We start from the raw sequence: 24,198 nt of genomic DNA, 5'->3' as shown, positions 1-24,198 counted from the left end.
GGCCACTTATATGTGTCAAGTAGGGAATAGCAGGCTGTTATATGGGGCGCACCGCCAGGTATCAAGGGCTCCCTGATCGGGAGAATTATCGCACCGTGTAAAAGTACCATAAGCCTCTAACCAAGAAGCCTTAGGGCCCTATTCCACCGGACGATTATTGTTTGCATAATCGTTAACGATTAACGATCTCAAACGACCGCTATTGCGAAAGACCTGAAAACCTTCACTCATTTCCATGGAACGATAATCGTTACTTATGATCGTAATTGCGATAGTTTTTTCTTCGCTATTTATTCGCTAATGCATTCGTATCTATTGCGAACGACCAAACGACGTCTTATTCAATGTGAACGATTTGCAAACGAGCAACGATAAAATCTACCATATACTAAAGGGGTACTCCAGCGAAAATCTTTTTCTTTCAAATCAACTGGTGTCAGAAAGTTATAGATTTGTAATTTACTTCTAATTAAAAATCTCAAGTCTTCCAGTACTTATCAGCCGCTGTATGTCCTGCAGGAAGTGGTGTATTCTCCCCAGTCTGACACAGTGCTCTCTGCTGCCACCTCTGTCCATGTCAGGAACTGTCCAGAGCAGCAGCAAATCTCAGAAAGTTATACAGATTTGTAATTTACTTCAATTTAAAAATCTCCAGTCTTCCCATACTTATCAGCTGCTATATGTCCTGAAGGACTTTCTGACACCAGTTGATTTGAAAGAAAAATATTTTCGCTGGACAACCCCTTTAAACACCAGGGGAGATCTGTCCACCTTGTAGGGTTCCCATTATGTCCGTCACCGGGCTGTTCAGTGCTCAGTAACAGAAAGGCTATTTAATTTATTTATTTTTTAGGGAAGAGCCAGCCCCGGCCTCTGTACACATCTATTATCGCTCAGTCCTTCTGTTCCCCCATGATATAGTTTATATGCAGATTTTTTGGGAAGTCGGCCATTTTTATACCGCTCATGCCGTTCTGGATTTGGCGTCTATTTGAATAGAAGGTTGGGTTATTTGTTGCTGGCGGTGAGTGGCACATCAGTACATGCAGCAATGGGATGTCAGCATGTCCGCAGGGTGTGCGTCTGTAAGATAAGGAGCGGTGTCTGGCCGGAACAGGAGCCTCACAGGAGACTTTCTCTCTGAAGTTATCTTCAATAGAACAGCAGCCATATCCACCACCGGAGCTGCAACACGGAACAAAGGGATTCATTGTTCTTATTGGTACAATATATCATCTGGGATCAAAGACAAATATATATATATTGTAGGGATCTTCCCGGGGGATGGTGTGTTTGGACACAGTTCACAGCAGACTTGGACTTGTAAAACAACAGCTTGGCGTTTATTTTCAGCATAAACAGTCCATAACAGAAATATAGCAACACTGTGCTTTAAGAACAAAACAAAAAGGTCTTGCCCGTCTGGGCGCTAACTAACAACGCAGGTTACCTCTCTGGCACTTCAGTGGTCAGTTTTGCGGGGTGTGAACAGGCCCCAACAGCTGCTGTCTTCCCAGCTCTCACCAAACAGCATGCAGGCTGTTCACTCCTGGCTGAGAGAGAGAGACCTGTACACTGAGCACAGCTTTTGCCTTCTCAGGCTGATTGGGATCAGAGCTCACCTGATCCCAAAACCCACACTGGATCGAGGGGGAGGGAATGGCAAGTCCCACTACCAAAACCTACCTGCCATTCCATGTAAGTCCAGGCCCGGCAATAATAAATAATAGCTCAGCAGCATAACACTGCTGAGCACAGATGCCTCCTGGACTCACCATCTCACACTGTGTATCAACCTGGGTGAGATGTACATCCCCTCGAGCACTTTACCAGTGACATGTCCACATATCCCCCCCCTCTTCTTCAGACCGGAGGGCTGAGCGTATTGTCCCCACAGGCAGTGTACCCTTGATAGGGCGTCAGCATTTGCCTGTAATTTCCCTGGCCGGTGTTCCACAGCGAAATTAAAGTTTTGTAGGGACAGAAACCACCTAGTCACCCTTGCATTCTTCTCCTTGTTTATTTTCATCCATGTTAGGGGGGCATGGTCTGTCACTAACTTAAACCTCCTGCCTAGTAGGTAGTACCTCAGGGATTCTAGGGCCCACTTCACTGCCAGACATTCTCGCTCAACTATGGCGTAGTTTTTCTCGGCCGGGGATAGTTTCCTGCTTAAGTACATCACCGGGTGCTCCTCGCCATTCACGACCTGTGAGAGGACGGCACCTAACCCTGTGTTAGAGGCGTCTGTCTGTACCAAAAACTCTCGCCTAAAGTCAGGGGTAACTAGCACAGGCTGTTGGCACAGGGCAGACTTGAGGCTTTGAAAAGCCTTCTCGGCCTCTGGTGTCCATGTCACCATTGCGGACTTCGCACCCTTTGTCAGGTCAGTTAGTGGGGCTGCAACTGAGGCAAAATTTGGCACAAACCTACGGTAATAGCCCGTAATACCCAGGAAAGCTCTGACCTGTTTCTTTGTGAGGGGTTGAGGCCAATTCTGTATTGCCTCAATTTTATTTAGTTGTGGTTTCACTAACCCCCTCCCAATAATGTAGCCCAAGTATTTGGCCTCCTCTAAGGCTAGTGCACACTTCTCTGCATTGATGGTTAACCCCGCATCACTTATGGCATCTAACACCGCCTGGACCTTACAGAGGTGACTTTCCCAATCCGGGCTAAAAATGACCACATCATCGAGGTAGGCAGCGGAGTAATCACGATGTGGTCGCAGAATCAAGTCCATCAACCTCTGAAAAGTGGCAGGGGCTCCATGTAACCCGAATGGCATCACTACATATTGGAAGAGCCCATCAGGGGTGGAGAATGCAGTCTTCTCTCTAGCCTTAGGAGTGAGTGGGATCTGCCAGTAGCCCTTAGTGAGATCGAGGGTAGTTATGTACCTGGCATTACCCATCCTTTCTATCAACTCATCTACCCTGGGCATGGGGTAGGCATCGAACTTGGAGATCTCATTTAACTTTCTAAAATCATTACAGAACCTCCAAGTTCCATTGGGCTTTGGGATTAACACAATCGGGCTGGACCACTCGCTCTGGGACACCTCAATGACTCCTAGGTCAAGCATACGTTTTACCTCGGATGATACCGCCTCCCTCCGTGCTTCTGGTATCCTATAGGGCTTAAGGTTTACTCTGCTTCTAGGCTCAGTTTCAATATGATGACTAATGAGATGCGTACGCCCTGGTAGGTCAGAAAACTTGTTTTTATTTTTCTGCAGGAACTCCTTAGCTTCCTGCTTCTGGGATACTGATAGGGTGTCACCAATCCTGACCGGAGGGATTGGTGGTGACAGATGACCAACAGGCTTTGTCGCCACCAAGGATTCCCTGTCTTTCCAGGGCTTGATCAAGTTTATGTGATAAACTTGGAAAGGCTTCCTTCTACCTGGTTGGTGTACCTTGTAGTTGACCTCACTGATCTTCTCTACAATTTCATAGGGACCCTGCCACTTTGCTAAGAATTTGCTTTCTACCGTGGGAACAAGTATGAGTACCCGGTCACCTGGGCTAAATGTCCTGATTCTTGCAGAACGATTGTAAATTCTGCTTTGGCCCTCTTGCGCCCTCTGGAGGTGTTCCCTTACTAGGGGCATTACAGTGGCTATACGGTCCTGCATTTGTGCTACATGCTCTATAACACTCTTGTATGGGGTGGACTCACTTTCCCATGTCTCTTTCGCTATATCCAATAAACCCCTAGGGTGACGACCATAGACTAATTCGAAGGGAGAGAACCCTGTGGACGCTTGGGGTACTTCCCTAATAGAAAACATCAGATAAGGTAGTAAGTGATCCCAATCACGACCATCCTTTTCCACCACTTTTTTTAACATATGTTTCAGGGTTTTATTAAACCTCTCCACTAACCCGTCTGTCTGGGGATGATATACAGAGGTACGTAGGTGTGAGATTTTAAACAGTTTGCATAGCTCTTTCATCACCTTTGACACAAATGGTGTACCTTGGTCAGTCAAGATTTCCTTGGGGATCCCCACCCTGGAAAACATATAAAACAATTCCCGTGCAATTGTTTTAGAGGTAGTGTTTCTTAGGGGTACAGCCTCAGGATAGCGGGTCGCGTAGTCCAACACCACTAGAATGTACTGGTGTCCCCTAGCCGACTTTACAATGGGACCCACCAAGTCCATTGCGATCCGGTCAAAAGGTACCTCTATGATGGGGAGTGGGACCAAAGGACTGCGAAAATGCGACACTGGAGCGCTAAGCTGACATGTGGGGCACGACTCACAGTATTTTTTTATGTCAGCATAAATCGCAGGCCAATAAAACCTCTGGAGGACTCTCTCCTGCGTTTTATCTGTCCCCAAGTGGCCCCCAAGGACATGATTATGGGCCATGTCGAGTACCTGACGCCGGTACGACTTAGGCACCAGAAGCTGTTCCACCACCTCATCATTAATTTTAGTGACTCTGTAGTAGAGATCATTAGTCATAGAAAAATGTGGAAATTTTTTCTCAGCTTCTGGTTCCTGAGGTACCCCATTCATAACAGTGACCTGCTCTCTCGCATTTTTGAGAGTGGGGTCCTGTAATTGTGCAGTACCAAAATTATCCCTAGACACCTCTAAGTCTGGAACATTTTGCGCAGTGGGAGGAGCCTCTTCCTCACCAGCCAGGACCTGCAAAGGAAAAGCATCATATTCCTCCTGTACATTTTATCATTTACCGTGGGTAATGCAATAGGCTTAGGGGTCTCCTCACTCCTTTCAGGGGATTGTTGTTTTCCCCATAGAGCCCAGAACAAAGGAAAATCACGCCCCAATATAACATTATGCATAAGGTTTTTAACCACACCCACTTCATATTGTACAGCGCCTAGTTCAGTCCCGACATTAGCCAGTACTATAGGGTAAACCTTTGTATCACCATGTATGCATACCACACTCATATGTCTTGCTGGCACAAAGTCCCCAGTCACCAGGCTGGCATGCACCAGGGTGACAAGGCTTCCTGAGTCCAGCAACGCCTTAACAGGAAAGTCATTTACAGTAATGTTGCAGACTTGTGGTTCAGTCTCTAGTCCAGTGACTGCAACAAAAGACGGCTCCGCAAATAGCGACTGACGCCGGCTAGCGTCACACTCCATGGGCTCAGAGGTAAGAGGGCAATGGGCAGACATATGTCCCGTCTCGTGGCATCTCCAGCACTGGATAGGGCCTGGTCTCCTTGGCAGGGAGTCCTTTTTAGGGCCACTTAGCCACCGGGGTCCCCCACCAGTCTTTTGCCCCTGAGACACCTCCTGAGCGCTCTTCCCTCTATCAGCACCCCTCCACACTCCCCCAATAGATGGAAGTCTCTTACCAGATGATGGCACAGATCTGGCACTCCGGGGAGGTGACGGTGCTGCAGGAACATCACGGAGGTAGTCCTCGGTCGCCTGGAACCTCTCCACAAGGCTGACGAGTTCGTCGGCACTCCTAGGGTCGCCTTGTCCCACCAAGCGTTGCAGATCAGCAGGAAGTGCGCGGAGGTAGCGATCCATCACGACCCTCTCTAGGATCTGTGCAGGAGTAGAGGTGTCTGGCTCCAACCACTTTCTTGCCAAATGAATCAGGTCGTACATCTGGGACCTCGCTGACTTGTCCAGACTGTAGCTCCAGTTGCGGACCCTCCGGGCACGGACAGCAGCAGTAACTCCTAGTCGGGCGAGTATCTCTGCTTTTAGCCGAGGATAGTCCTTGACCTCTTGCTCACTGAGGTCATAATAGGCCTTTTGAGGTTCGCCTGTTAAATAGGGCGCAATCACTTCTGCCCACTCAGTGGAGGGTAGCTTTTCTCGCTCAGCCACACGCTCAAAGACAGTTAAGTAGGCCTCAACATCGTCATCAGCAGTCATCTTTTGCAGCGCACGCTGCACAGCTCTTCTTACAGACAAAGTCTCTGGCGCGGCTGCTGCCACCAGCTGGGGATTAGCACCTGCAGACGCCTCCTGCTTTGCTATCAGGTGCTCAATAAGTCTCTGTTGTTGAGCCATTGCTTGCTGATGTGCAGCCATTGTCTGTTCATGGCGCAGGTTAGCGTCTGCCAGAGCCTGTTGTTGCTGCCTATTAGCCTGCTCATGGCGAAGGTTAGCGGCCTCCTGATCCTGTTTAGCGGCTGCCTGAGCCTGTTGTTGTGCGGCCAATGCCTGTTGCTGTTGCAGACTCACTTGCATTAACTGCTTCATCATCTCCTCCATGTTGCTTGTCTGTTTTTGGAGTGAAGCAGCAGCCTTCACCCAGGACATATGCCGCTGTAGCCAAGTTGCTGCACACCGTTGCCCCTAGCAACCGTTTTGCCCGCTCCGCAGCACCAATTGTAGGGATCTTCCCGGGGGATGGTGTGTTTGGACACAGTTCACAGCAGACTTGGACTTGTAAAACAACAGCTTGGCGTTTATTTTCAGCATAAACAGTCCATAACAGAAATATAGCAACACTGTGCTTTAAGAACAAAACAAAAAGGTCTTGCCCGTCTGGGCGCTAACTAACAACGCAGGTTACCTCTCTGGCACTTCAGTGGTCAGTTTTGCGGGGTGTGAACAGGCCCCAACAGCTGCTGTCTTCCCAGCTCTCACCAAACAGCATGCAGGCTGTTCACTCCTGGCTGAGAGAGAGAGACCTGTACACTGAGCACAGCTTTTGCCTTCTCAGGCTGATTGGGATCAGAGCTCACCTGATCCCAAAACCCACACTGGATCGAGGGGGAGGGAATGGCAAGTCCCACTACCAAAACCTACCTGCCATTCCATGTAAGTCCAGGCCCGGCAATAATAAATAATAGCTCAGCAGCATAACACTGCTGAGCACAGATGCCTCCTGGACTCACCATCTCACACTGTGTATCAACCTGGGTGAGATGTACATCCCCTCGAGCACTTTACCAGTGACATGTCCACAATATATATATATATATATATATATATATATATATGAAAAAGCAAGCCAGATCCTCCTGCCATATGTACACCTCTACACGGACCATACTTACATGCATCGCATTTCAGCTGATTCTGATGCACAATAATCTATCATAGTAGAATAAGCGAAATGTAAAATTTGCAAATGCCATATTGCCAGGATGTGCAACAGTATGAGCCTCCTGCCGGGATGTGCAACAGTATGAGCCTCCCACCAGGATGTGCAACAGTATGAGCCTCCCACCAGGATGTGCAACAGTATGAGCCTCCCACCAGGATGTGCAACAGTATGAGCGTCCCACCAGGATGTGCAACAGTATGAGCCTCCCACGAGGATGTGCAACAGTATGAGCCTCCTGCCGGGACGTGCAACAGTATGAGCCTCCCACCAGGATGTGCAACAGTATGAGCCTCCTGCCGGGATGTGCAACAGTATGAGCCTCCTGCCGGGTCGTGCAACAGTATGAGCCTCCCATCAGGATGTGCAACAGTATGAGCCTCCCACCAGGATGTGCAACAGTATGAGCCTCCTGCCGGGATGTGCAACAGTATGAGCCTCCCATCAGGATGTGCAACAGTATGAGCCTCCCACCAGGATGTGCAACAGTATGAGCCTCCCACCAGGATGTGCAACAGTATGAGCCTCCCATCAGGATGTGCAACAATATGAGCCTCCCACCAGGATGTGCAACAGTATGAGCCTCCCACCAGGATGTGCAACAGTATGAGCCTCCTGCCGGGATGTGCAACAGTATGAGCCTCCTGCCGGGTCGTGCAACAGTATGAGCCTCCTGCCCAGACGTGCAACAGCATGAGCCTCCTGCCAGGACGTTCAACAGTATGAGCCTCCTGCCAGGACGTGCAACAGTATGAGCCTCCTGCCAGGATGTGCAACAGTATGAGCCTCCTGCTGGGACGTGCAACAGTATGAGCCTCCTGCCGGGACGTGCAACAGTATGAGCCTTCTGCTGGGACGTGCAACAGTATGAGCCTCCTGCCGAGATGTGCAACAGTATGAGCCTCCCACCAGGATGTGCAACAGTATGAGCCTCCTGCCGGGACGTGCAACAGTATGAGCCTCCTGCCGGGACGTGCAACAGTATGAGCCTCCTGCCGTGACGTGCAACAGTATGAGCCTCCTGCCGGGACGTGCAACAGTATGAGCCTCCTGCCGGGACGTGCAACAGTATGAGCCTCTTGCCACGATGTGCAATAGTCTGAGCCTCCCGCCAGGATGTGCAACAGTATGAGCCTCCCACCAGGATGTGCAACAGTATGAGCCTCCTGCCAGGATGTGCAACAGTATGAGCATCCTGCCCGGACGTGCAACAGTATGAGCCTCCTGCCGGGACGTGCAACAGTATGAGCCTCCTGCCGGGACGTGCAACAGTATGAGCCTCCTGCCGGGACGTGTATGAGCCTCCCACCAGGACGTGCAACAGTATGAGCCTCCTGCCAGGACGTGCAACAGTATGAGCCTCCTGCCAGGATGTGCAACAGTATGAGCCTCCTGCCAGGATGTGCAACAGTATGAGCCTCCCATCAGGATGTGCAACAGTATGAGCGTCCCACCAGGATGTGCAACAGTATGAGCCTCCCACCAGGATGTGCAACAGTATGAGCCTCCCACCAGGATGTACAACAGTATGAGCCTCCCGCCGGGACGTGACACAGTATGAGCCTCCTGCCGGGACGTGCAACAGTATGAGCCTCCTGCCACGATGTGCAATAGTCTGAGCCTCCCGCCAGGATGTGCAACAGTATGAGCCTCCTACCAGGATGTGCAATAGTCTGAGCCTCCCACCAGGATGTGCAACAGTATGAGCCTCCTGCCAGGATGTGCAACAGTATGAGCCTCCTGCCAGGATGTGCAACAGTATGAGCCTCCTGCCAGGATGTGCAACAGTATGAGCCTCCTGCCAGGACGTGCAACAGTATGAGCCTTCTGCTGGGACGTGCAACAGTATGAGCCTCCTGCCAGGATGTGCAACAGTATGAGCCTCCTGCCAGGATGTGCAACAGTATGAGCCTCCTGCCAGGATGTGCAACAGTATGAGCCTCCCATCAGGATGTGCAACAGTATGAGCCTCCCATCAGGATGTGCAACAGTATGAGCCTCCTGCAAGGATGTGCAACAGTATGAGCCTCCCACCAGGATGTGCAACAGTATGAGCCTCCTGCCGGGATGTGCAACAGTATGAGCCTCCTGCCGGGTCGTGCAACAGTATGAGCCTCCTGCCCAGACGTGCAACAGTATGAGCCTCCTGCCAGGACGTTCAACAGTATGAGCGTCCCACCAGGATGTGCAACAGTATGAGCCTCCTGCCGGGACGTGCAACAGTATGAGCCTCCTGCCGGGACGTGCAACAGTATGAGCCTCCTGCCGGAATGTGCAACAGTATGAGCCTCCCACCAGGATGTGCAACAGTATGAGCCTCCCACCAGGATGTGCAACAGTATGAGCCTCCCGCCGTGACGTGCAACAGTATGAGCCTCCTGCCGGGACGTGCAACAGTATGAGCCTCCTGCCAGGACGTGCAACAGTATGAGCCTCCTGCCACGATGTGCAATAGTCTGAGCCTCCCGCCAGGATGTGCAACAGTATGAGCCTCCCACCAGGATGTGCAACAGTATGAGCCTCCTGCCAGGATGTGCAACAGTATGAGCATCCTGCCCGGACGTGCAACAGTATGAGCCTCCTGCCGGGACGTGCAACAGTATGAGCCTCCTGCCGGGACGTGCAACAGTATGAGCCTCCTGCCGGGACGTGTATGAGCCTCCCACCAGGACGTGCAACAGTATGAGCCTCCTGCCAGGACGTGCAACAGTATGAGCCTCCTGCCAGGATGTGCAACAGTATGAGCCTCCCGCCAGTATGTGCAACAGTATGAGCCTCCCATCAGGATGTGCAACAGTATGAGCCTCCCGCCGGGACGTGCAACAGTATGAGCCTCCTGCCCGGACGTGCAACAGTATGAGCCTCCCGCCAGGACGTGCAACAGTATGAGCCTCCTGCCAGGACGTGGAACAGTATGAGCCTCCTGCCCGGACGTGCAACAGTATGAGCCTCCTACTAGGATGTTCAACAGTATGAGCCTCCTGCCAGGACGTGCAACAGTATGAGCCTCCTGCCAGGATGTGCAACAGTATGAGCCTCCCACCAGGATGTGCAACAGTATGAGCCTCCTGCCGGGATGTGCAACAGTATGAGCCTCCCACCAGGATGTGCAACAGTATGAGCCTCCTGCCGGGACGTGACACAGTATGAGCCTCCTGCCGGGACGTGCAACAGTATGAGCCTCCTGCCGGGACGTGCAACAGTATGAGCCTCCTGCCGGTACGTGCAACAGTATGAGCCTTCTGCTGGGACGTGCAACAGTATGAGCCTCCTGCCAGGATGTGCAACAGCATGAGCCTCCTGCCAGGATGTGCAACAGTATGAGCCTCCCACCAGGATGTGCAACAGTATGAGCCTCCCACCAGGATGTGCAACAGTATGAGCCTCCCACCAGGATGTGCAACAGTATGAGCCTCCCACCAGGATGTGCAACAGTATGAGCCTCCCGCCGGGACGTGCAACAGTATGAGCCTCCTGCCGGGACGTGCAACAGTATGAGCCTCCTGCCACGATGTGCAATAGTCTGAGCCTCCCGCCAGGATGTGCAACAGTATGAGCCTCCTGCCGGGATGTGCAATAGTCTGAGCCTCCCACCAGGATGTGCAACAGTATGAGCCTTCCACCAGGATGTGCAACAGTATGAGCCTCCTGCCAGGATGTGCAACAGTATGAACCTCCCGCCAGGACGTGCAACAGTATGAGCCTCCTGCCGAGACGTGCAACAGTATGAGCCTCCTGCCAGGATGTGCAACAGTATGAGCCTCCTGCCAGGATGTGCAACAGTTTGAGCCTCCTGACGGTACGTGCAACAGTATGAGCCTTCTGCTGGGACGTGCAACAGTATGAGCCTCCTGCCAGGATGTGCAACAGTATGAGCCTCCCGCCAGGACGTGCAACAGTATGAGCCTCCTGCCCGGACGTGCAACAGTATGAGCCTCCCGCCAGGACGTGCAACAGTATGAGCCTCCTGCCAGGACGTGGAACAGTATGAGCCTCCTGCCAGGACGTTCAACAGTGTGAGCCTCCTGCCAGGACGTGCAACAGTATGAGCCTCCTGCCAGGATGTGCAACAGTATGAGCCTCCTGCCAGGATGTGCAACAGTATGAGCCTCCCACCAGGACGTGCAACAGTATGAGCCTCCTGCCAGGATGTGCAACAGTATGAGCCTCCCACCAGGATGTGCAACAGTATGAGCCTCCCACCAGGACGTGCAACAGTATGAGCCTCCTGCCGGGACGTGCAACAGTATGAGCCTCCTGCCGGGACGTGCAACAGTATGAGCCTCCTGCCGGGACGTGCAACAGAATAAGCCTCCTGCCGGGACGTGCAACAGTATGAGCCTCCTGCCGGGACGTGCAACAGTATGAGCCTCCTGCCGGGACGTGAAATAGTATGAGCCTCCTGCCAGATATATAAAGGCCTTTTTGAATTCCTGGTACTCGCACAGGTTTCAGGCCACTGGCCGGGATCTGTGGCTATCACATCAGGCAGCCTAAAAGTTTTGTGGCAGACTGAAGTGACAAGGAGGTGTTGCTGAACCACAGCATGCATGCCTCCTCCCTCCCCCACCTCTCCCTGCATGATTGATGTACTGGGCTTGGCTTCCAGAACTGAGCCTTATATGTCACTAATGGTGTGTTTACACAGAGAGATTTATCTGACAGATTTTGGAAGCCAAAGCCAGGAATAGACTATAAACAGGGAGCAGGTCATAAAGGAAAGACTGAGATTTCTCCTCTTTTAAAATCCAGTACTGGCTTTGGCTTTCAAAATCTGTCAGATAAATCTCTCTGTGTAAAGGCACCATAAGTCAATGTAGGAAGGGGTGGGGGAGGGAGAAGGCATGCATGCTGTGGTTCAGCAACACCCCCTTGTCACTTGAGCATGTTGTAGAAGCTTTGACTTTATTCTTTAGTTCATCCCCTGGGAGACGATCCCTCAAGATCCTTTTCATGGAACATTTCAGGGCTGTTTTCCTTCTATTAGTGTGTTGACCTTTGATGGATGGTTGTTATCAGTGGTATGATACAGCTCAGCCAGTGATGTCGTGACCCCAATGCTAGTCCAGCACGCAGGTGTGATGTTGGTACCTGCTTTGTAGTATGGTTGGCTGTGTTTCCCAAACGGTCGGTGACCTGCCGGGTTGTGATGGGTCCCTTGGGCTCCTGTCACAGTAGTCCTGAGTGGTAATTGACCCACCCGGACTATCGGTGCCACCACAGAAAGGGGGTAATGACCTAAGGTGTGCGGCTAGTGTGTATAGGTGCTGGTGCGGAGGAAAGGATGACTGAGTCCCAGTGATGAAAATAAAACAGCTTTACTGTACAGTCTCTGAATAATACAGAACACCTTGGCAACAAGTAGATAAATCTTTGTACAGACTTCAGTGCTGAACTTGACCTGTGCTGTGGAGATACTTGAAAACGTAGAGTAGAGGTAGTGGTAACGGTACTTGGAGAGTTAAGAGTAGAGTGGAGCAGCGTAGAGGAGAGGAGTGTGCCAAAGGAGTCCTAACAGAATGTAGTACTTGTGCTCTGTCGGAACTTTGGAGAAATACTTGAGGACGAGAAAGATACTTGTAACCGGTTTTACTTGAACTGCAAGATAGAATGCATAGACCTTCAGGTATCTTTGTTCTATTCAGGATAGTTCCTCTTTTGTAGTAGGACACTACTAGGATGATCCCCAACTCTTCCCCCTGGGTAGTGTCTGGCACTGCATAGTAGATCTAGTAGATAGACTGAAAGAACTGAGTGTCTCTGGTTGTCTCTGCATACGTTTGTCTTAACCAACTCACTAACACACTCTCTATACTAGATTTGACTGAACACTGACTTATCCCGGACAAGGGTCCTGGCAGACCCAGGCCCTGGCTTGGCTACAGCAGGAACTTGTGCTCTGTGTGTCCTCCTCCCAAGAGAATCTGGGTAAGACTGGAGCTACACCTTCTCCCACCAAGTGACTACTTCCTACAGGGATATGTAAGAAATCCTGTGAGTGGTGGAAAGAAATGTGTGGAAGGAAAAAGAAGGAAGTGATAGGCTAGAGAGAAAGAGCATCTCCATTGGACAATAAAAGTGCATGATACACAGGAAACAGTAACCCTTTGTTAACTTCAGCTGTGCAACCTATAAGAGTTTACATATAAAATACTGACATCTTGTGGTGAAATTACAAAATACCTTCATCACCACTTAACCTAGAGAAAAAGCTTTTGCGACAGGTGTGAAACATGATACACCCATGGTGGGACACCACATTAGTACTAAGGATTGGATGAGTGAATGGTCTCCCCAATATACCACACATACACCTTGCTTAACTATGCCTAAAAGTACCCACCTGTGCTATTACACTGGCATATTAAAGAGACCGTTACTGCAAAAGCTTCATTAACCCTGTGTCTGGTTATATCATTGCACCCCGGGCACTAAATTACCACCCACCAGACCTGGGGGCAGAGACCCTCAACACTGCTGTGCACAGGGGTCGGAGGTCCCAGTCCTGCTGTTGGGATAATATACTGGGTGACCAGTTGGCAGAATGGTGTGTAATGGGTGACGCTTAAGTTATACCCAATAAGGTGCCCAGCTGTGTCACTAACAAAGCCAACAGCCTGGGCCCAGCAGCTCCGCAGCTCTGGAGATCCCAGGAGAAGCCGCCACATTTCCTGATTCCGTTATTGGTACAGTCAGATTAGTCAGTCTCCTATCTATGCAGATTGCGGCTCGCAGCAGATTGCCGTCATCCTTGGGTGGATTAGCCGCATGTCCTGACTGTGACATTTTCAGCAGCTTATAGTCACATAGTGGGATATGTAGTCCGGGTTGCAGACATCTTCTGTGCATAAATAGCCACGAATATCTGTGGTGTAGTGCAAAATGAATGAACCATCACTAATTCTCTACTCTAATTCTGAACAGAACAATCCCTCTAAATGGGAATTACCACTTCCACTACCAAAGTTGTTAAAAGGGGTACTCTGGCGAAAAATCTTTTTCTTTCAAATTAACTGGTGCCAGAAAGTTATATAGATGTGTAATTTGCTTCTATTTAAAAATATCCAGTCTTCCAGTACTTATCAGCTGCTGTATGTCCTGCAGGAAGTGGTGTATTTTCTCCGGTCTGACACAGTGCTCTCTGCTGCCACCTCTGTCCATGTCATGAACTGTCCAGAGCAGGAGAGGTTTTCTAAAGGGATTTGCTGCTGCTCTGGACAGTTCCTGACATGGACAGAGGTGGCAGCAGAGAGCACTGTGTCAGACTGGAGAGAATACACTTCTTCCTGCAGGACATACAGCAGCTGATAAGTACTGGAAGACAGGAGATTTTTAAATAGAAGTAAATTACAAATCTGTATAACTTTCTGACACTAGTTGATTTGAAAGAAAAAAAGATTTCCACTGGAGCACCCCTTTAATTGTAAACCACACCTAAACTGGAGACAAGAGTGGTGCTGTCTCTGGCAGAAAGCGGCCATGTTTTTGTAGTGCTAGAGAACCCCTTTAAAGATTAGGGACAGTCCTGGTACATTGGCAGCTCTATACCGTGGTCCACCATGCACTACTAATTCTCATATCTATATTTTATGGTTTCTATCCCTGATGGGGATTTATTCTCCTCGTTCCCTCCCAGTACAATCAGCGGCTGTGTAGCCTGACATCTCTCAGCGCCATTGTGTACACTCATTACCATGCTATGGAAAAGTTTGGAAAGCTTCTGGAAGCTTCCGGCACTGGTTCTACAGAGGCGGCTAATTGCTTCTCATAATCACCGGATCCGTGTGAATCATTCGGCTAAACTCCGCGCAAATGTATCAGGTCATTAGCAAAATGACTTCTCATCAAAGATGGACTTGACCCGCGCAGCATTTTACGTCGACCTCTCCGGCTTCTGAAGGAGCAGACCGCCACTTAGCGAACGACTCTGATACCCGCGAACGGCGAGAAGGATTTCAGTGTAATTTCATTGTAATGTCTCCACGTACTTACCGCTTATCAAAGGGAAGGTCTGGATCGGGCATGATCAATCATAAGAATTAGGGGGTTCTCCAGGCGCATGAAGGTATAACCTCTATAATATCCAGATGTCTTAAAGGGGAACTCCAGAGAAAGAAAAAATGTTTTTTTAATCATCTGGTGTCAGAAAGTTATACAGATTTGTAATTTACTTCTATTAAAAAAATTGCCAGTCTTCCAGTACTTATCAGCTGCTGTATGTCCTGCAGGAAGTGGTGTATTCTCTCCAGTATGACACAGCACTCTCTGCTGCCACCTCTGCCCATGTCAGGAGCTGTCCAGAGCAGCAGCAAATCCCCATCCCCAGTTCCTGACATGGACAGAGGTGGCAGCAGAGAGCACTGTGTCAGACTGGAGAGAATACACCACTTCCTGCAGGACATACAGCAGCTGATAAGTACTGGAAGACTGGATATTTTTTTAATAGAATTAGAAATCTGTATAACTTTCTGACATCATTTTTCTCCCCTTTAATAGGCTATATGGATTGGGATTCTTTTCAGAAGACAACCCCCTTTAATAGGTGGAGATTCTAGAGATCTATCATTTCAGGTAACATTTTGAGCATGAGCAATCATTTGTGTGTATCTGAGGACTAGCACTATTCCTGCCCATTGTATAACCTCTATGCGGCACTTTTCACCAGTTTTCACCTCCCGCAGGATGTAATTTTGGGATGTCCTTAAACTAGGAGTGGAGCTTTAATGTCTCCCATATACTCCAAAGGAGATCAGGCTTACTTATATCTTTATAGCTCACCCCAGATATAGCAGCAGCATGGAGGACATTATACAGCAGCACTGAGCAGTGTAAGCTGTTATTAAAGTTCTCACTATGGGGGGAAGTTATCAAAACTGTTCTAAACAGAAATCGGTCTATATTATGCCTTTTGGAGCTGATAAGGATTTCACCCATTAACATCGAGCATCTTCGCATTTGCGCCATTTTAAGGCAGAATTTGTAAGTGTGACCCGGAGTGGGGTAAATTTGCTCCACTTTGGGCCTTTTTGCACCATTTTGTTAAACCAGCCGCGTCACTAAAAAGATACAAACTAAGAGACCTATTCTGAGAACAGACATGACTGGTGTAAACTTCAAAAAAATTGGAAATTTTTGCATAATGGCGCAAAAAATTTGCATTTTTTTTTTGCGTAAAAAAAGACATACAAAAAACGATGATAATTGCTCCCTATAAGTTTATGTAGTCTCTCTGTCTGCCTCTAGCTGTCCCCAGCCACTCTCTCAACTGTCCTCCCAATCTCTCCCTAGGCATCTATAGGCAACACATAACCTGATCCATCAGCGAGATAATCTCAATCTGATTTTCTATCTAATCTGGATTGAAACAGTTTTTAAAGTGAATAATGTTTTCAGGTGGTGAAGGAGTAAAGAAGCCTGATAATGAGAGAAAGAGGCACTTTTCTCTGATAAGATATATTACTAAGTGTCTTATATTTGCTTGTACTCTTGGTTTATGCGCAGTCTATTGAAATGACTGGGACCAAGTATGGAACTATATTCTAAGTCTTAGGCAATAACATGTTGGAATAGGGAAAAGCTACAAATCTGTTTCTGAATCTTCACACTTTTCCTCCTACTATATATATATTTTGTTATTACCGTATAGTGAAATGTAGGAAACGTGTGCTGTGATATCTGACTTATCCTGGTGTTTTTGTTCCTTCTTAGGACACGGCTGGACAGGAGAGATACCGGACCATCACCACGGCTTATTACAGAGGGGCCATGGGGTTCATACTGATGTATGACATCACCAACGAGGAGTCTTATAATGCTGTACAGGACTGGTAAGGGATATTATATTACTATTATACATGTATGGTCACAGGGGTCCGACTGCCTGAGAACAGGACCCTAAGTCTCCTGTCTGTGTGATAGTCTGCAGGGATGGCTCCATTCTCTGTCTATGGGAGTGATGGTCTGCAGGGAGGGCTCCATTCTCTGTCTATGGGAGTGATGGTCTGCAGGGAGGGCTCCATTCTCTGTCTATGGGAGTGATGGTCTGCAGGGAGGGCTCCATTCTCTGTCTATGGGAGTGATGGTCTGCAGGGAGGGCTCCATTCTCTGTCTATAGGAGGGATGGTCTGTAATATCCTCACATCATGTCCCCTGATATGTACAGCACTGATGGTGGCAGCCGCAATCTACAGTTTATGGGCCAGTCCAGATTAAAGGAATTTTATATATGTATTGAAGTCGTTCTCCTTCATTTATTTTATCTGTTCTCGCTTTACAGGGCGACTCAGATTAAGACGTATTCCTGGGACAACGCACAAGTCATCCTGGTGGGAAATAAATGTGATATGGAAGATGAGAGGGTGATAGCAGCAGAGAAAGGGAAGCACCTTGCTGATCAGCTGGGTATGTGCTATACTGCAGTGACCCCTGCTGGCCGTACCAAGCATTGCAGCTTATCATTGCTGAAAATCTCTTGTCCAACACTTGTGAATTACTGTGGCTCACACCTGCACACACACACCTGTACTCACACATACACCTGTACACATACACCTGTACTCACACACACCTGTACACATACACCTGTACTCACACACACCTGTACAAATACACCTGTACTCACACACACACCTGTACACATACACCTGTACACACACACACCTGTACACATACACCTGCACACACACACACCTGTACTCACACATACACCTGTACACATACACCTGTACTCACACACACCTGTACACATACACCTGTACTCACACACACACCTGTACACATACACCTGTACACACACACACCTGTACTCACACATACACCTGTACACATACACCTGTACTCACACACACCTGTACACATACACCTGTACTCACACACACACCTGTACACATACACCTGTACTCACACACACCTGTACACATACACCTGTACTCACACACACCTGTACACACACACCTGTACTCACACACACCTGTACACATACACCTGTACTCACACATACCTGTACACATACACCTGTACACATACACCTGTACACACACACACACACACACACCTGTACACATACACACACCAGTACACATACACCTGTACTCACGCACATCTATGGGTTTCAGTATATTTTTTTATTTGGACTTCAAATACAAAGTGACACTGTATGGGCTTGTATAGAAAAATGCAAGTTTTACATTACACAATGTTGCAGCCCTCACCAGGTTTTCCTTACAAGTATATATGATAGAAGTGACGGGTGAGTATATATATAGGTGTATGCTTCCACAGACATATATACAGTCGCTCTACCCTATTAAAGGGATAGTCTTATCGGTAAATTATATTACACATCATTTGGTGATTATTTTTTTGTTCTAATTTTTCACTTTATTATCTGTATAATAAAATGACAGGTGACACCAGTATATAGATAACACAGACAGGAGTATAGTGACACCAGTATATAGATAACACAGACAGGAGTATAGTGACACCAGTATATATATATAACACAGACAGGAGTATAGTGACACCAGTATATAGATAACACAGACAGGAGTATAGTGACACCAGTATATAGATAACACAGACAGGAGTATAGTGACACCAGTATATAGATAACATAGACAGGAGTACAGTGACACCAGTTTATAGATAACAGATACACTGATTTGTATGGACATTTTTTTTTCTGCCTAGACAACCAGGATTTAGAGTCCTGTGCTTTAGTCAGGTGACATCACACAGCTGCTTTGCATATCCTTCTACCCAGAATCCCCAGTAGAGCAGGAATGGGCCTGTAAGCCTCCTTGTCTTTGTGGCGCTCTCCTCGAGGAGAATCATTACCCCTTTGGCGACATATAAAGAAGCCGCAATAGTTTATTAATTTAGTTTTTGTTTTTTATTTAGTTTTTTATCACTTCACAAAACACAAAGTGAACGAACAGAAGAGAAATGTAGAGACATGTAACGGCGGGGTATACTGTGTGCGCCGTCCGTTAACCTCAGCTCTCGGTGCCCCGGGTATACTGTGTGCGCCGTCCGTTAGCCTCAGCTCTCGGTGCCCCGGGTATACTGTGTGCGCCGTCCGTTAACCTCAGCTCTCGGTGCCCCGGGTATACTGTGTGCGCCGTCCGTTAACCTCAGCTCTCGGTTCCCCGGGTATACTGTGTGCGCCGTCCGTTAACCTCAGCTCTCGGTGCCCCGGGTATACTGTGTGTGCCGTCCGTTAGCCTCAGCTCTCTGTGCCCGGGTATACTGTGTGCGCCGTCCGTCAACCTCAGCTCTCGGTGCCCCGGGTATACTGTGTGCACCGTCCGTTAACCTCAGCTCTCAGTGCCCCGGGTATAATGTGTGTGCTGTCCTTTAGCCTCAGCTCTCGATGCCCCGGGGTATACTGTGTGTGCCGTCCGTTAGCCTCAGCTCTCTGTGCCCAGGTATACTGTGTGCGCCGTCCGTTAGCCTCAGCTCTCGATGCCCCAGGTATACTGTGTGTGCCGTCCATTAGCCTCAGCTCTCGATGCCCCGGGGTATACTGTGTGTGCCGTCCATTAACCTCAGCTCTCGATGCCCCGGGGTATACTGTGTGCGCCGTCCGTTAACCTCAGCTCTCGGTTCCCCGGGTATACTGTGTGCGCCGTCCGTTAACCTCAGCTCTCGGTGCCCCGGGTATACTGTGTGAGCCGTCCGTTAACCTCAGCTCTCGGTGCCCCGGGTATACTGTGTGCGCCGTCCGTTAGCCTCAGCTCTCGATGCCCCGGGGTATACTGTGTGTGCCGTCCGTTAGCCTCAGCTCTCTGTGCCCAGGTATACTGTGTGTGCCGTCCGTTAGCCTCAGCTCTCGATGCCCCGGGGTATACTGTGTGTGCCGTCCATTAGCCTCAGCTCTCGATGCCCCGGGTATACTGTGTGTGCCGTCCATTAGCCTCAGCTCTCGGTGCCCCAGGTATACTGTGTGTGCCGTCCGTTAGCCTCAGCTCTCGATGCCCCGGGGTATACTGTGTGTGCCGTCCATTAGCCTCAGCTCTCGGTGCCCCGGGTATACTGTGTGTGCCGTCCATTATCCTCAGCTCTCGATGCCCCGGGTATACTGTGTGCGCCGTCCGTTAACCTCAGCTCTCGGTGCCCCGGGTATACTGTGTGCGCCGTCCGTTACCCTCAGCTCTCGGAGCCCCGGGTATACTGTGTGCGCCGTCCTTTAGCCTCAGCTCTCGGTGCCCCGGGTATACTGTGTGCGCCGTCCTTTAGCCTCAGCTCTCGGTGCCCCGGGGTATACTGTGTGCGTGGTCCGTTAGCCTCAGCTCTCGGTGCCCCGGGTATACTGTGTGCGCCGTCCATTAGCCTCAGCTCTCGATGCCCCGGGGTATACTGTGTGTGCCGTCCATTAGCCTCAGCTCTCGATGCCCCGGGTATACTGTGTGTGCCGTCCATTAGCCTCAGCTCTCGGTGCCCCGGGTATACTGTGTGTGCCGTCCATTAGCCTCAGCTCTCGATGCCCCGGGTATACTGTGTGCGCCGTCCGTTAACCTCAGCTCTCGGTGCCCCGGGTATACTGTGTGCGCCGTCCGTTACCCTCAGCTCTCGGAGCCCCGGGTATACTGTGTGCGCCGTCCTTTAGCCTCAGCTCTCGGTGCCCCGGGTATACTGTGTGCGCCGTCCTTTAGCCTCAGCTCTCGGTGCCCCGGGGTATACTGTGTGCGTGGTCCGTTAGCCTCAGCTCTCGGTGACCCGGGTATACTGTGTGCGCCGTCCGTTAGCCTCAGCTCTCGGTGCCCCGGGGTATACTGTGTGTGCCGTCCATTAGCCTCAGCTCTCGATGCCCTGGGGTATACTATGTGTGCCGTCCATTAGCCTCAGCTCTCGATGCCCCGTGTATACTGTGTGCGCCGTCCGTTAACCTCAGCTCTCGGTGCCCCGGGTATACTGTGTGCGCGGTCCGTTAGCCTCAGCTCACGGTGCCCCGGGTATACGGTGTGCGCCGTCCGTTAGCCTCAGCTCTCGGTGCCCCGGGTATACTGTGTGCGCCGTCCTTTAGCCTCAGCTCTCGGTGCCCCGGGTATACTGTGTGCGCCGTCCTTTAGCCTCAGCTCTCGGTGCCCCGGGTATACTGTGTGCGTGGTCCGTTAGCCTCAGCTCTCGGTGCCCCGGGGTATACTGTGTGCGCCGTCCGTTAGCCTCAGCTCTGGGTGCCCCGGGTATACTGTGTGCGCCGTCCGTTAGCCTCAGCTCTCGGTGCCCCGGGGTATACTGTGTGCGCCGCCTGTTAGCCTCAGCTCTCGGTGCCCCGGGGTATACTGTGTGCGCCGTCCATTAGCCTCAGCTCTCGGTGCCCCAGGTATACTGTGTGCGTAGTCCGTTAGCCTCAGCTCTCGGTGCCCCGGGTATACTGTGTGCGCCGTCCGTTAGCCTCAGCTCTCGGTACCCCGGGTATACTGTGTGTGCCGTCCTTTAACCTTAGCTCTCGGTGCCCTGGGTATACTGTGTGCGTGGTCCGTTAGCCTCAGCTCTCGGTGCCCCGGGTATACTGTGTGCGCCGTCCCTTAGCCTCAGCTCTCGGTGCCCCGGGTATACTGTGTGCACCGTCCGTTAGACTCAGCTCTCGGTGCCCCGGGTATACTATGTGCGCCGTCCTTTAGCCTCAGCTCTCGGTGCCCCGGGTATACTGTGTGCGCCGTCCTTTAGCCTCAGCTCTCGGTTCCCCCGGGTATACTGTGTGCGTGGTCCGTTAGCCTCAGCTCTCGGTGCCCCGGGTATACTGTGTGCGCCGTCCCTTAGCCTCAGCTCTCGGTACCCCGGGTATACTGTGTGCGCCGCCTGTTAGCCTCAGCTCTCGGTGCCCCGGGGTATACTGTGTGCGCCGTCCATTAGCCTCAGCTCTCGGTGCCCCAGGTATACTGTGTGCGTAGTCCGTTAGCCTCAGCTCTCGGTGCCCCGGGTATACTGTGTGCGCCGTCCGTTAGCCTCAGCTCTCGGTGCCCCGGGTATACTGTGTGTGCCGTCCGTTAGCCTCAGCTCTCGGTGCCCCGGGTATACTGTGTGCGCCGTCCGTTAGCCTCAGCTCTCGGTGCCCCGGGTATACTGTGTGCGCCGTCCGTTAGCCTCAGCTCTCGGTACCCCGGGTATACTGTGTGTGCCGTCCGTTAGCCTCAGCTCTCGGTGCCCCGGGTATACTGTGTGCGCCGTCCTTTAACCTTAGCTCTCGGTGCCCGTCAGGTTTCACAGATGGAAACGTTGCGGTCATCACATTCAATAGGGGTAGGGGGGGGGGGGGTGAAGTATCCCATGTGGTGCATGAATGATCCCGCTGTGATTAGTTTCCTTTCAGAGCCGCCATTATTAGAGGAATGATAGCGCCCCTCCTGGCCTCGCGTCCCCATCATCCGGCCGCTCGGATCAGCATTTGAGGACAATGGCAGCTGATAGCTGAGTACAGATACAAGGCCGGCGTCAGCTGAAATCCGCGCTGCTCATTGTTATCATTCCAGCTGATTGTGCGCATTGTGCCGCCGCCGCTCTGTAGAAGGTCGCTAGTCATCAGTCTACATTGTAACTCTCTATATCCAGCGGGACCACCCCAGACTGTACAGCAGGGAGCCCAGTGTCACATACTGACATCTCACAACGTATTAAACATCCACAGACCTTAAAGGGGTATTCCACTCAAACATAACATGGTGAGACTAACAATTCTTTCCATACTTATTGTATACTGTATATCCTGCAGGAAGTGGTGTATTCTCTCCAGTCTGACACAGTGCTCTCTGCTGCCACCTCTGTCCATGTCAGGAACTGTCCAGAGCAGCAGCAAATCCCCATAGAAAACTTCTCCTGCTCTGGACACTTCCTGACATGGACAGAGGTGGCAGACTGGAAAGATTACACCACTTCCTGCAGGACATACAGCAGCTGAAAGGTACTGGAAAGTTGGAGATTTTTTTAATATAAGTAAATTTCAAATCTCTGGCTCTTGCTGTGACAAGTTGATCTGAAAGAAAAATGTTTTGGGTGAACTACCCCTTTAAGACAGCTCCTTTAAAGGGGTGCTCCAGCATTTTTTTTTTCTTTCAAATCAACTGGTTTCAGAAAGTTACGTTCACTCAATGGAACTGAGCTTCAATACCGCACACAACCTGAATATGATTGTGTCGCTGTTTCTGGGAGAAAGCTGCTATGTTTTCCTAATCCTGTATAATCCCTTTAAGCCTGTCCATAAACTGCACATTATATGATTTGTTATCTATTTCGTAGGGTTCGAGTTTTTTGAGGCAAGCGCCAAGGAGAACATCCAGGTGAAGCAGGTCTTCGAGCGCCTTGTAGATATCATCTGCGACAAGATGTCGGAGAGTCTGGACGGCGAGAACCCGGCAGCCAGCGGTGGGAAGAACATGCGCTTTACGGACACTGCTGCCCCCATACAGCAAAAATGTTCATGTTAATTCCCCCCCCCCCAATCCTGGAGCGACAAGTACGGCTGGAACTCAGCGCTGTGTGACCGGCCACCTGTGCCGGGGAGCGGATCTGAACCACCACCAATAACTACTGTCACCCACTTCACATCGGTGTCCCCGGGTGCGGAATCAGATCAGGATACAGTCACCGACCGACACCTAGTAACAGCCGGAGATCCTCTTATTGTGTAATCGTGATGGAAACGTGAGGCGCGTCCTGTGTGTGATGTCATTCTGTGGCTTGGGCGTAGTTTGGGGAATACACGCGTGTGATTTGTGTCTACAATGGTGTAAAGTCTCATCAATGTCATAGAATGTAAATATATAAATACATGGCCACAATAAAGTCATTTGTTAGAAAGGAAAATGAGTCTTGTTGGCCGTCTATGACATCAGCTGACTTGTCGCTTCGTCACCAACGTCCAGTCCAGAATCACTAGGGGAAGCTTACTGCATATACTCTAAACTTAAAGGGGTACTCCAGTAGTAAAAAATTGTATATAAATAAAACTCTTCCCAAGACACATAAGTAATAGTACTGGAAGTCCAAAATAGAAGAAGTACAAAATAGGTATTGTCTCCGGCCCTCCCTCTCTCCATAGACAACACCTCATCCTCTGATGTCACAGGAGGCGTGGCTGGATCGTCTCCATCTCTGACCAGCCGTTCTAGCCAACATCACCATCTCTCTATCATATACAC

At 50.2% G+C, this 24,198-nt stretch overlaps 1 protein-coding gene across 3 annotated transcripts in view; it reads left to right on the top strand.

Annotated features, from left to right (window-relative positions):
* The window catches only part of RAB3B (RAB3B, member RAS oncogene family), a 72,078-nt gene extending 48,226 nt beyond the window's left edge, over positions 1 to 23,852 (top strand). For all 3 annotated transcript variants that reach the window (XM_069981608.1, XM_069981606.1, XM_069981607.1), the window contains exons 3-5: positions 16,766 to 16,884; positions 17,334 to 17,458; positions 23,297 to 23,852. In XM_069981608.1, the coding sequence (XP_069837709.1) occupies positions 16,766 to 16,884; positions 17,334 to 17,458; positions 23,297 to 23,484 (432 nt within the window). In that variant the 3' untranslated portion in view covers positions 23,485 to 23,852. The remainder of the gene's footprint in view (positions 1 to 16,765; positions 16,885 to 17,333; positions 17,459 to 23,296) is intronic.
* Positions 23,853 to 24,198: the final 346 nt, after the last annotated feature.

The sequence above is a fragment of the Dendropsophus ebraccatus genome, chromosome 8, assembly GCF_027789765.1.
Source record: "Dendropsophus ebraccatus isolate aDenEbr1 chromosome 8, aDenEbr1.pat, whole genome shotgun sequence".
NCBI lineage: Eukaryota > Metazoa > Chordata > Amphibia > Anura > Hylidae > Dendropsophus > Dendropsophus ebraccatus.
Note: the sequence above shows the minus strand (reverse complement) of the source record. Positions and strands in the feature narration are given on the sequence as shown.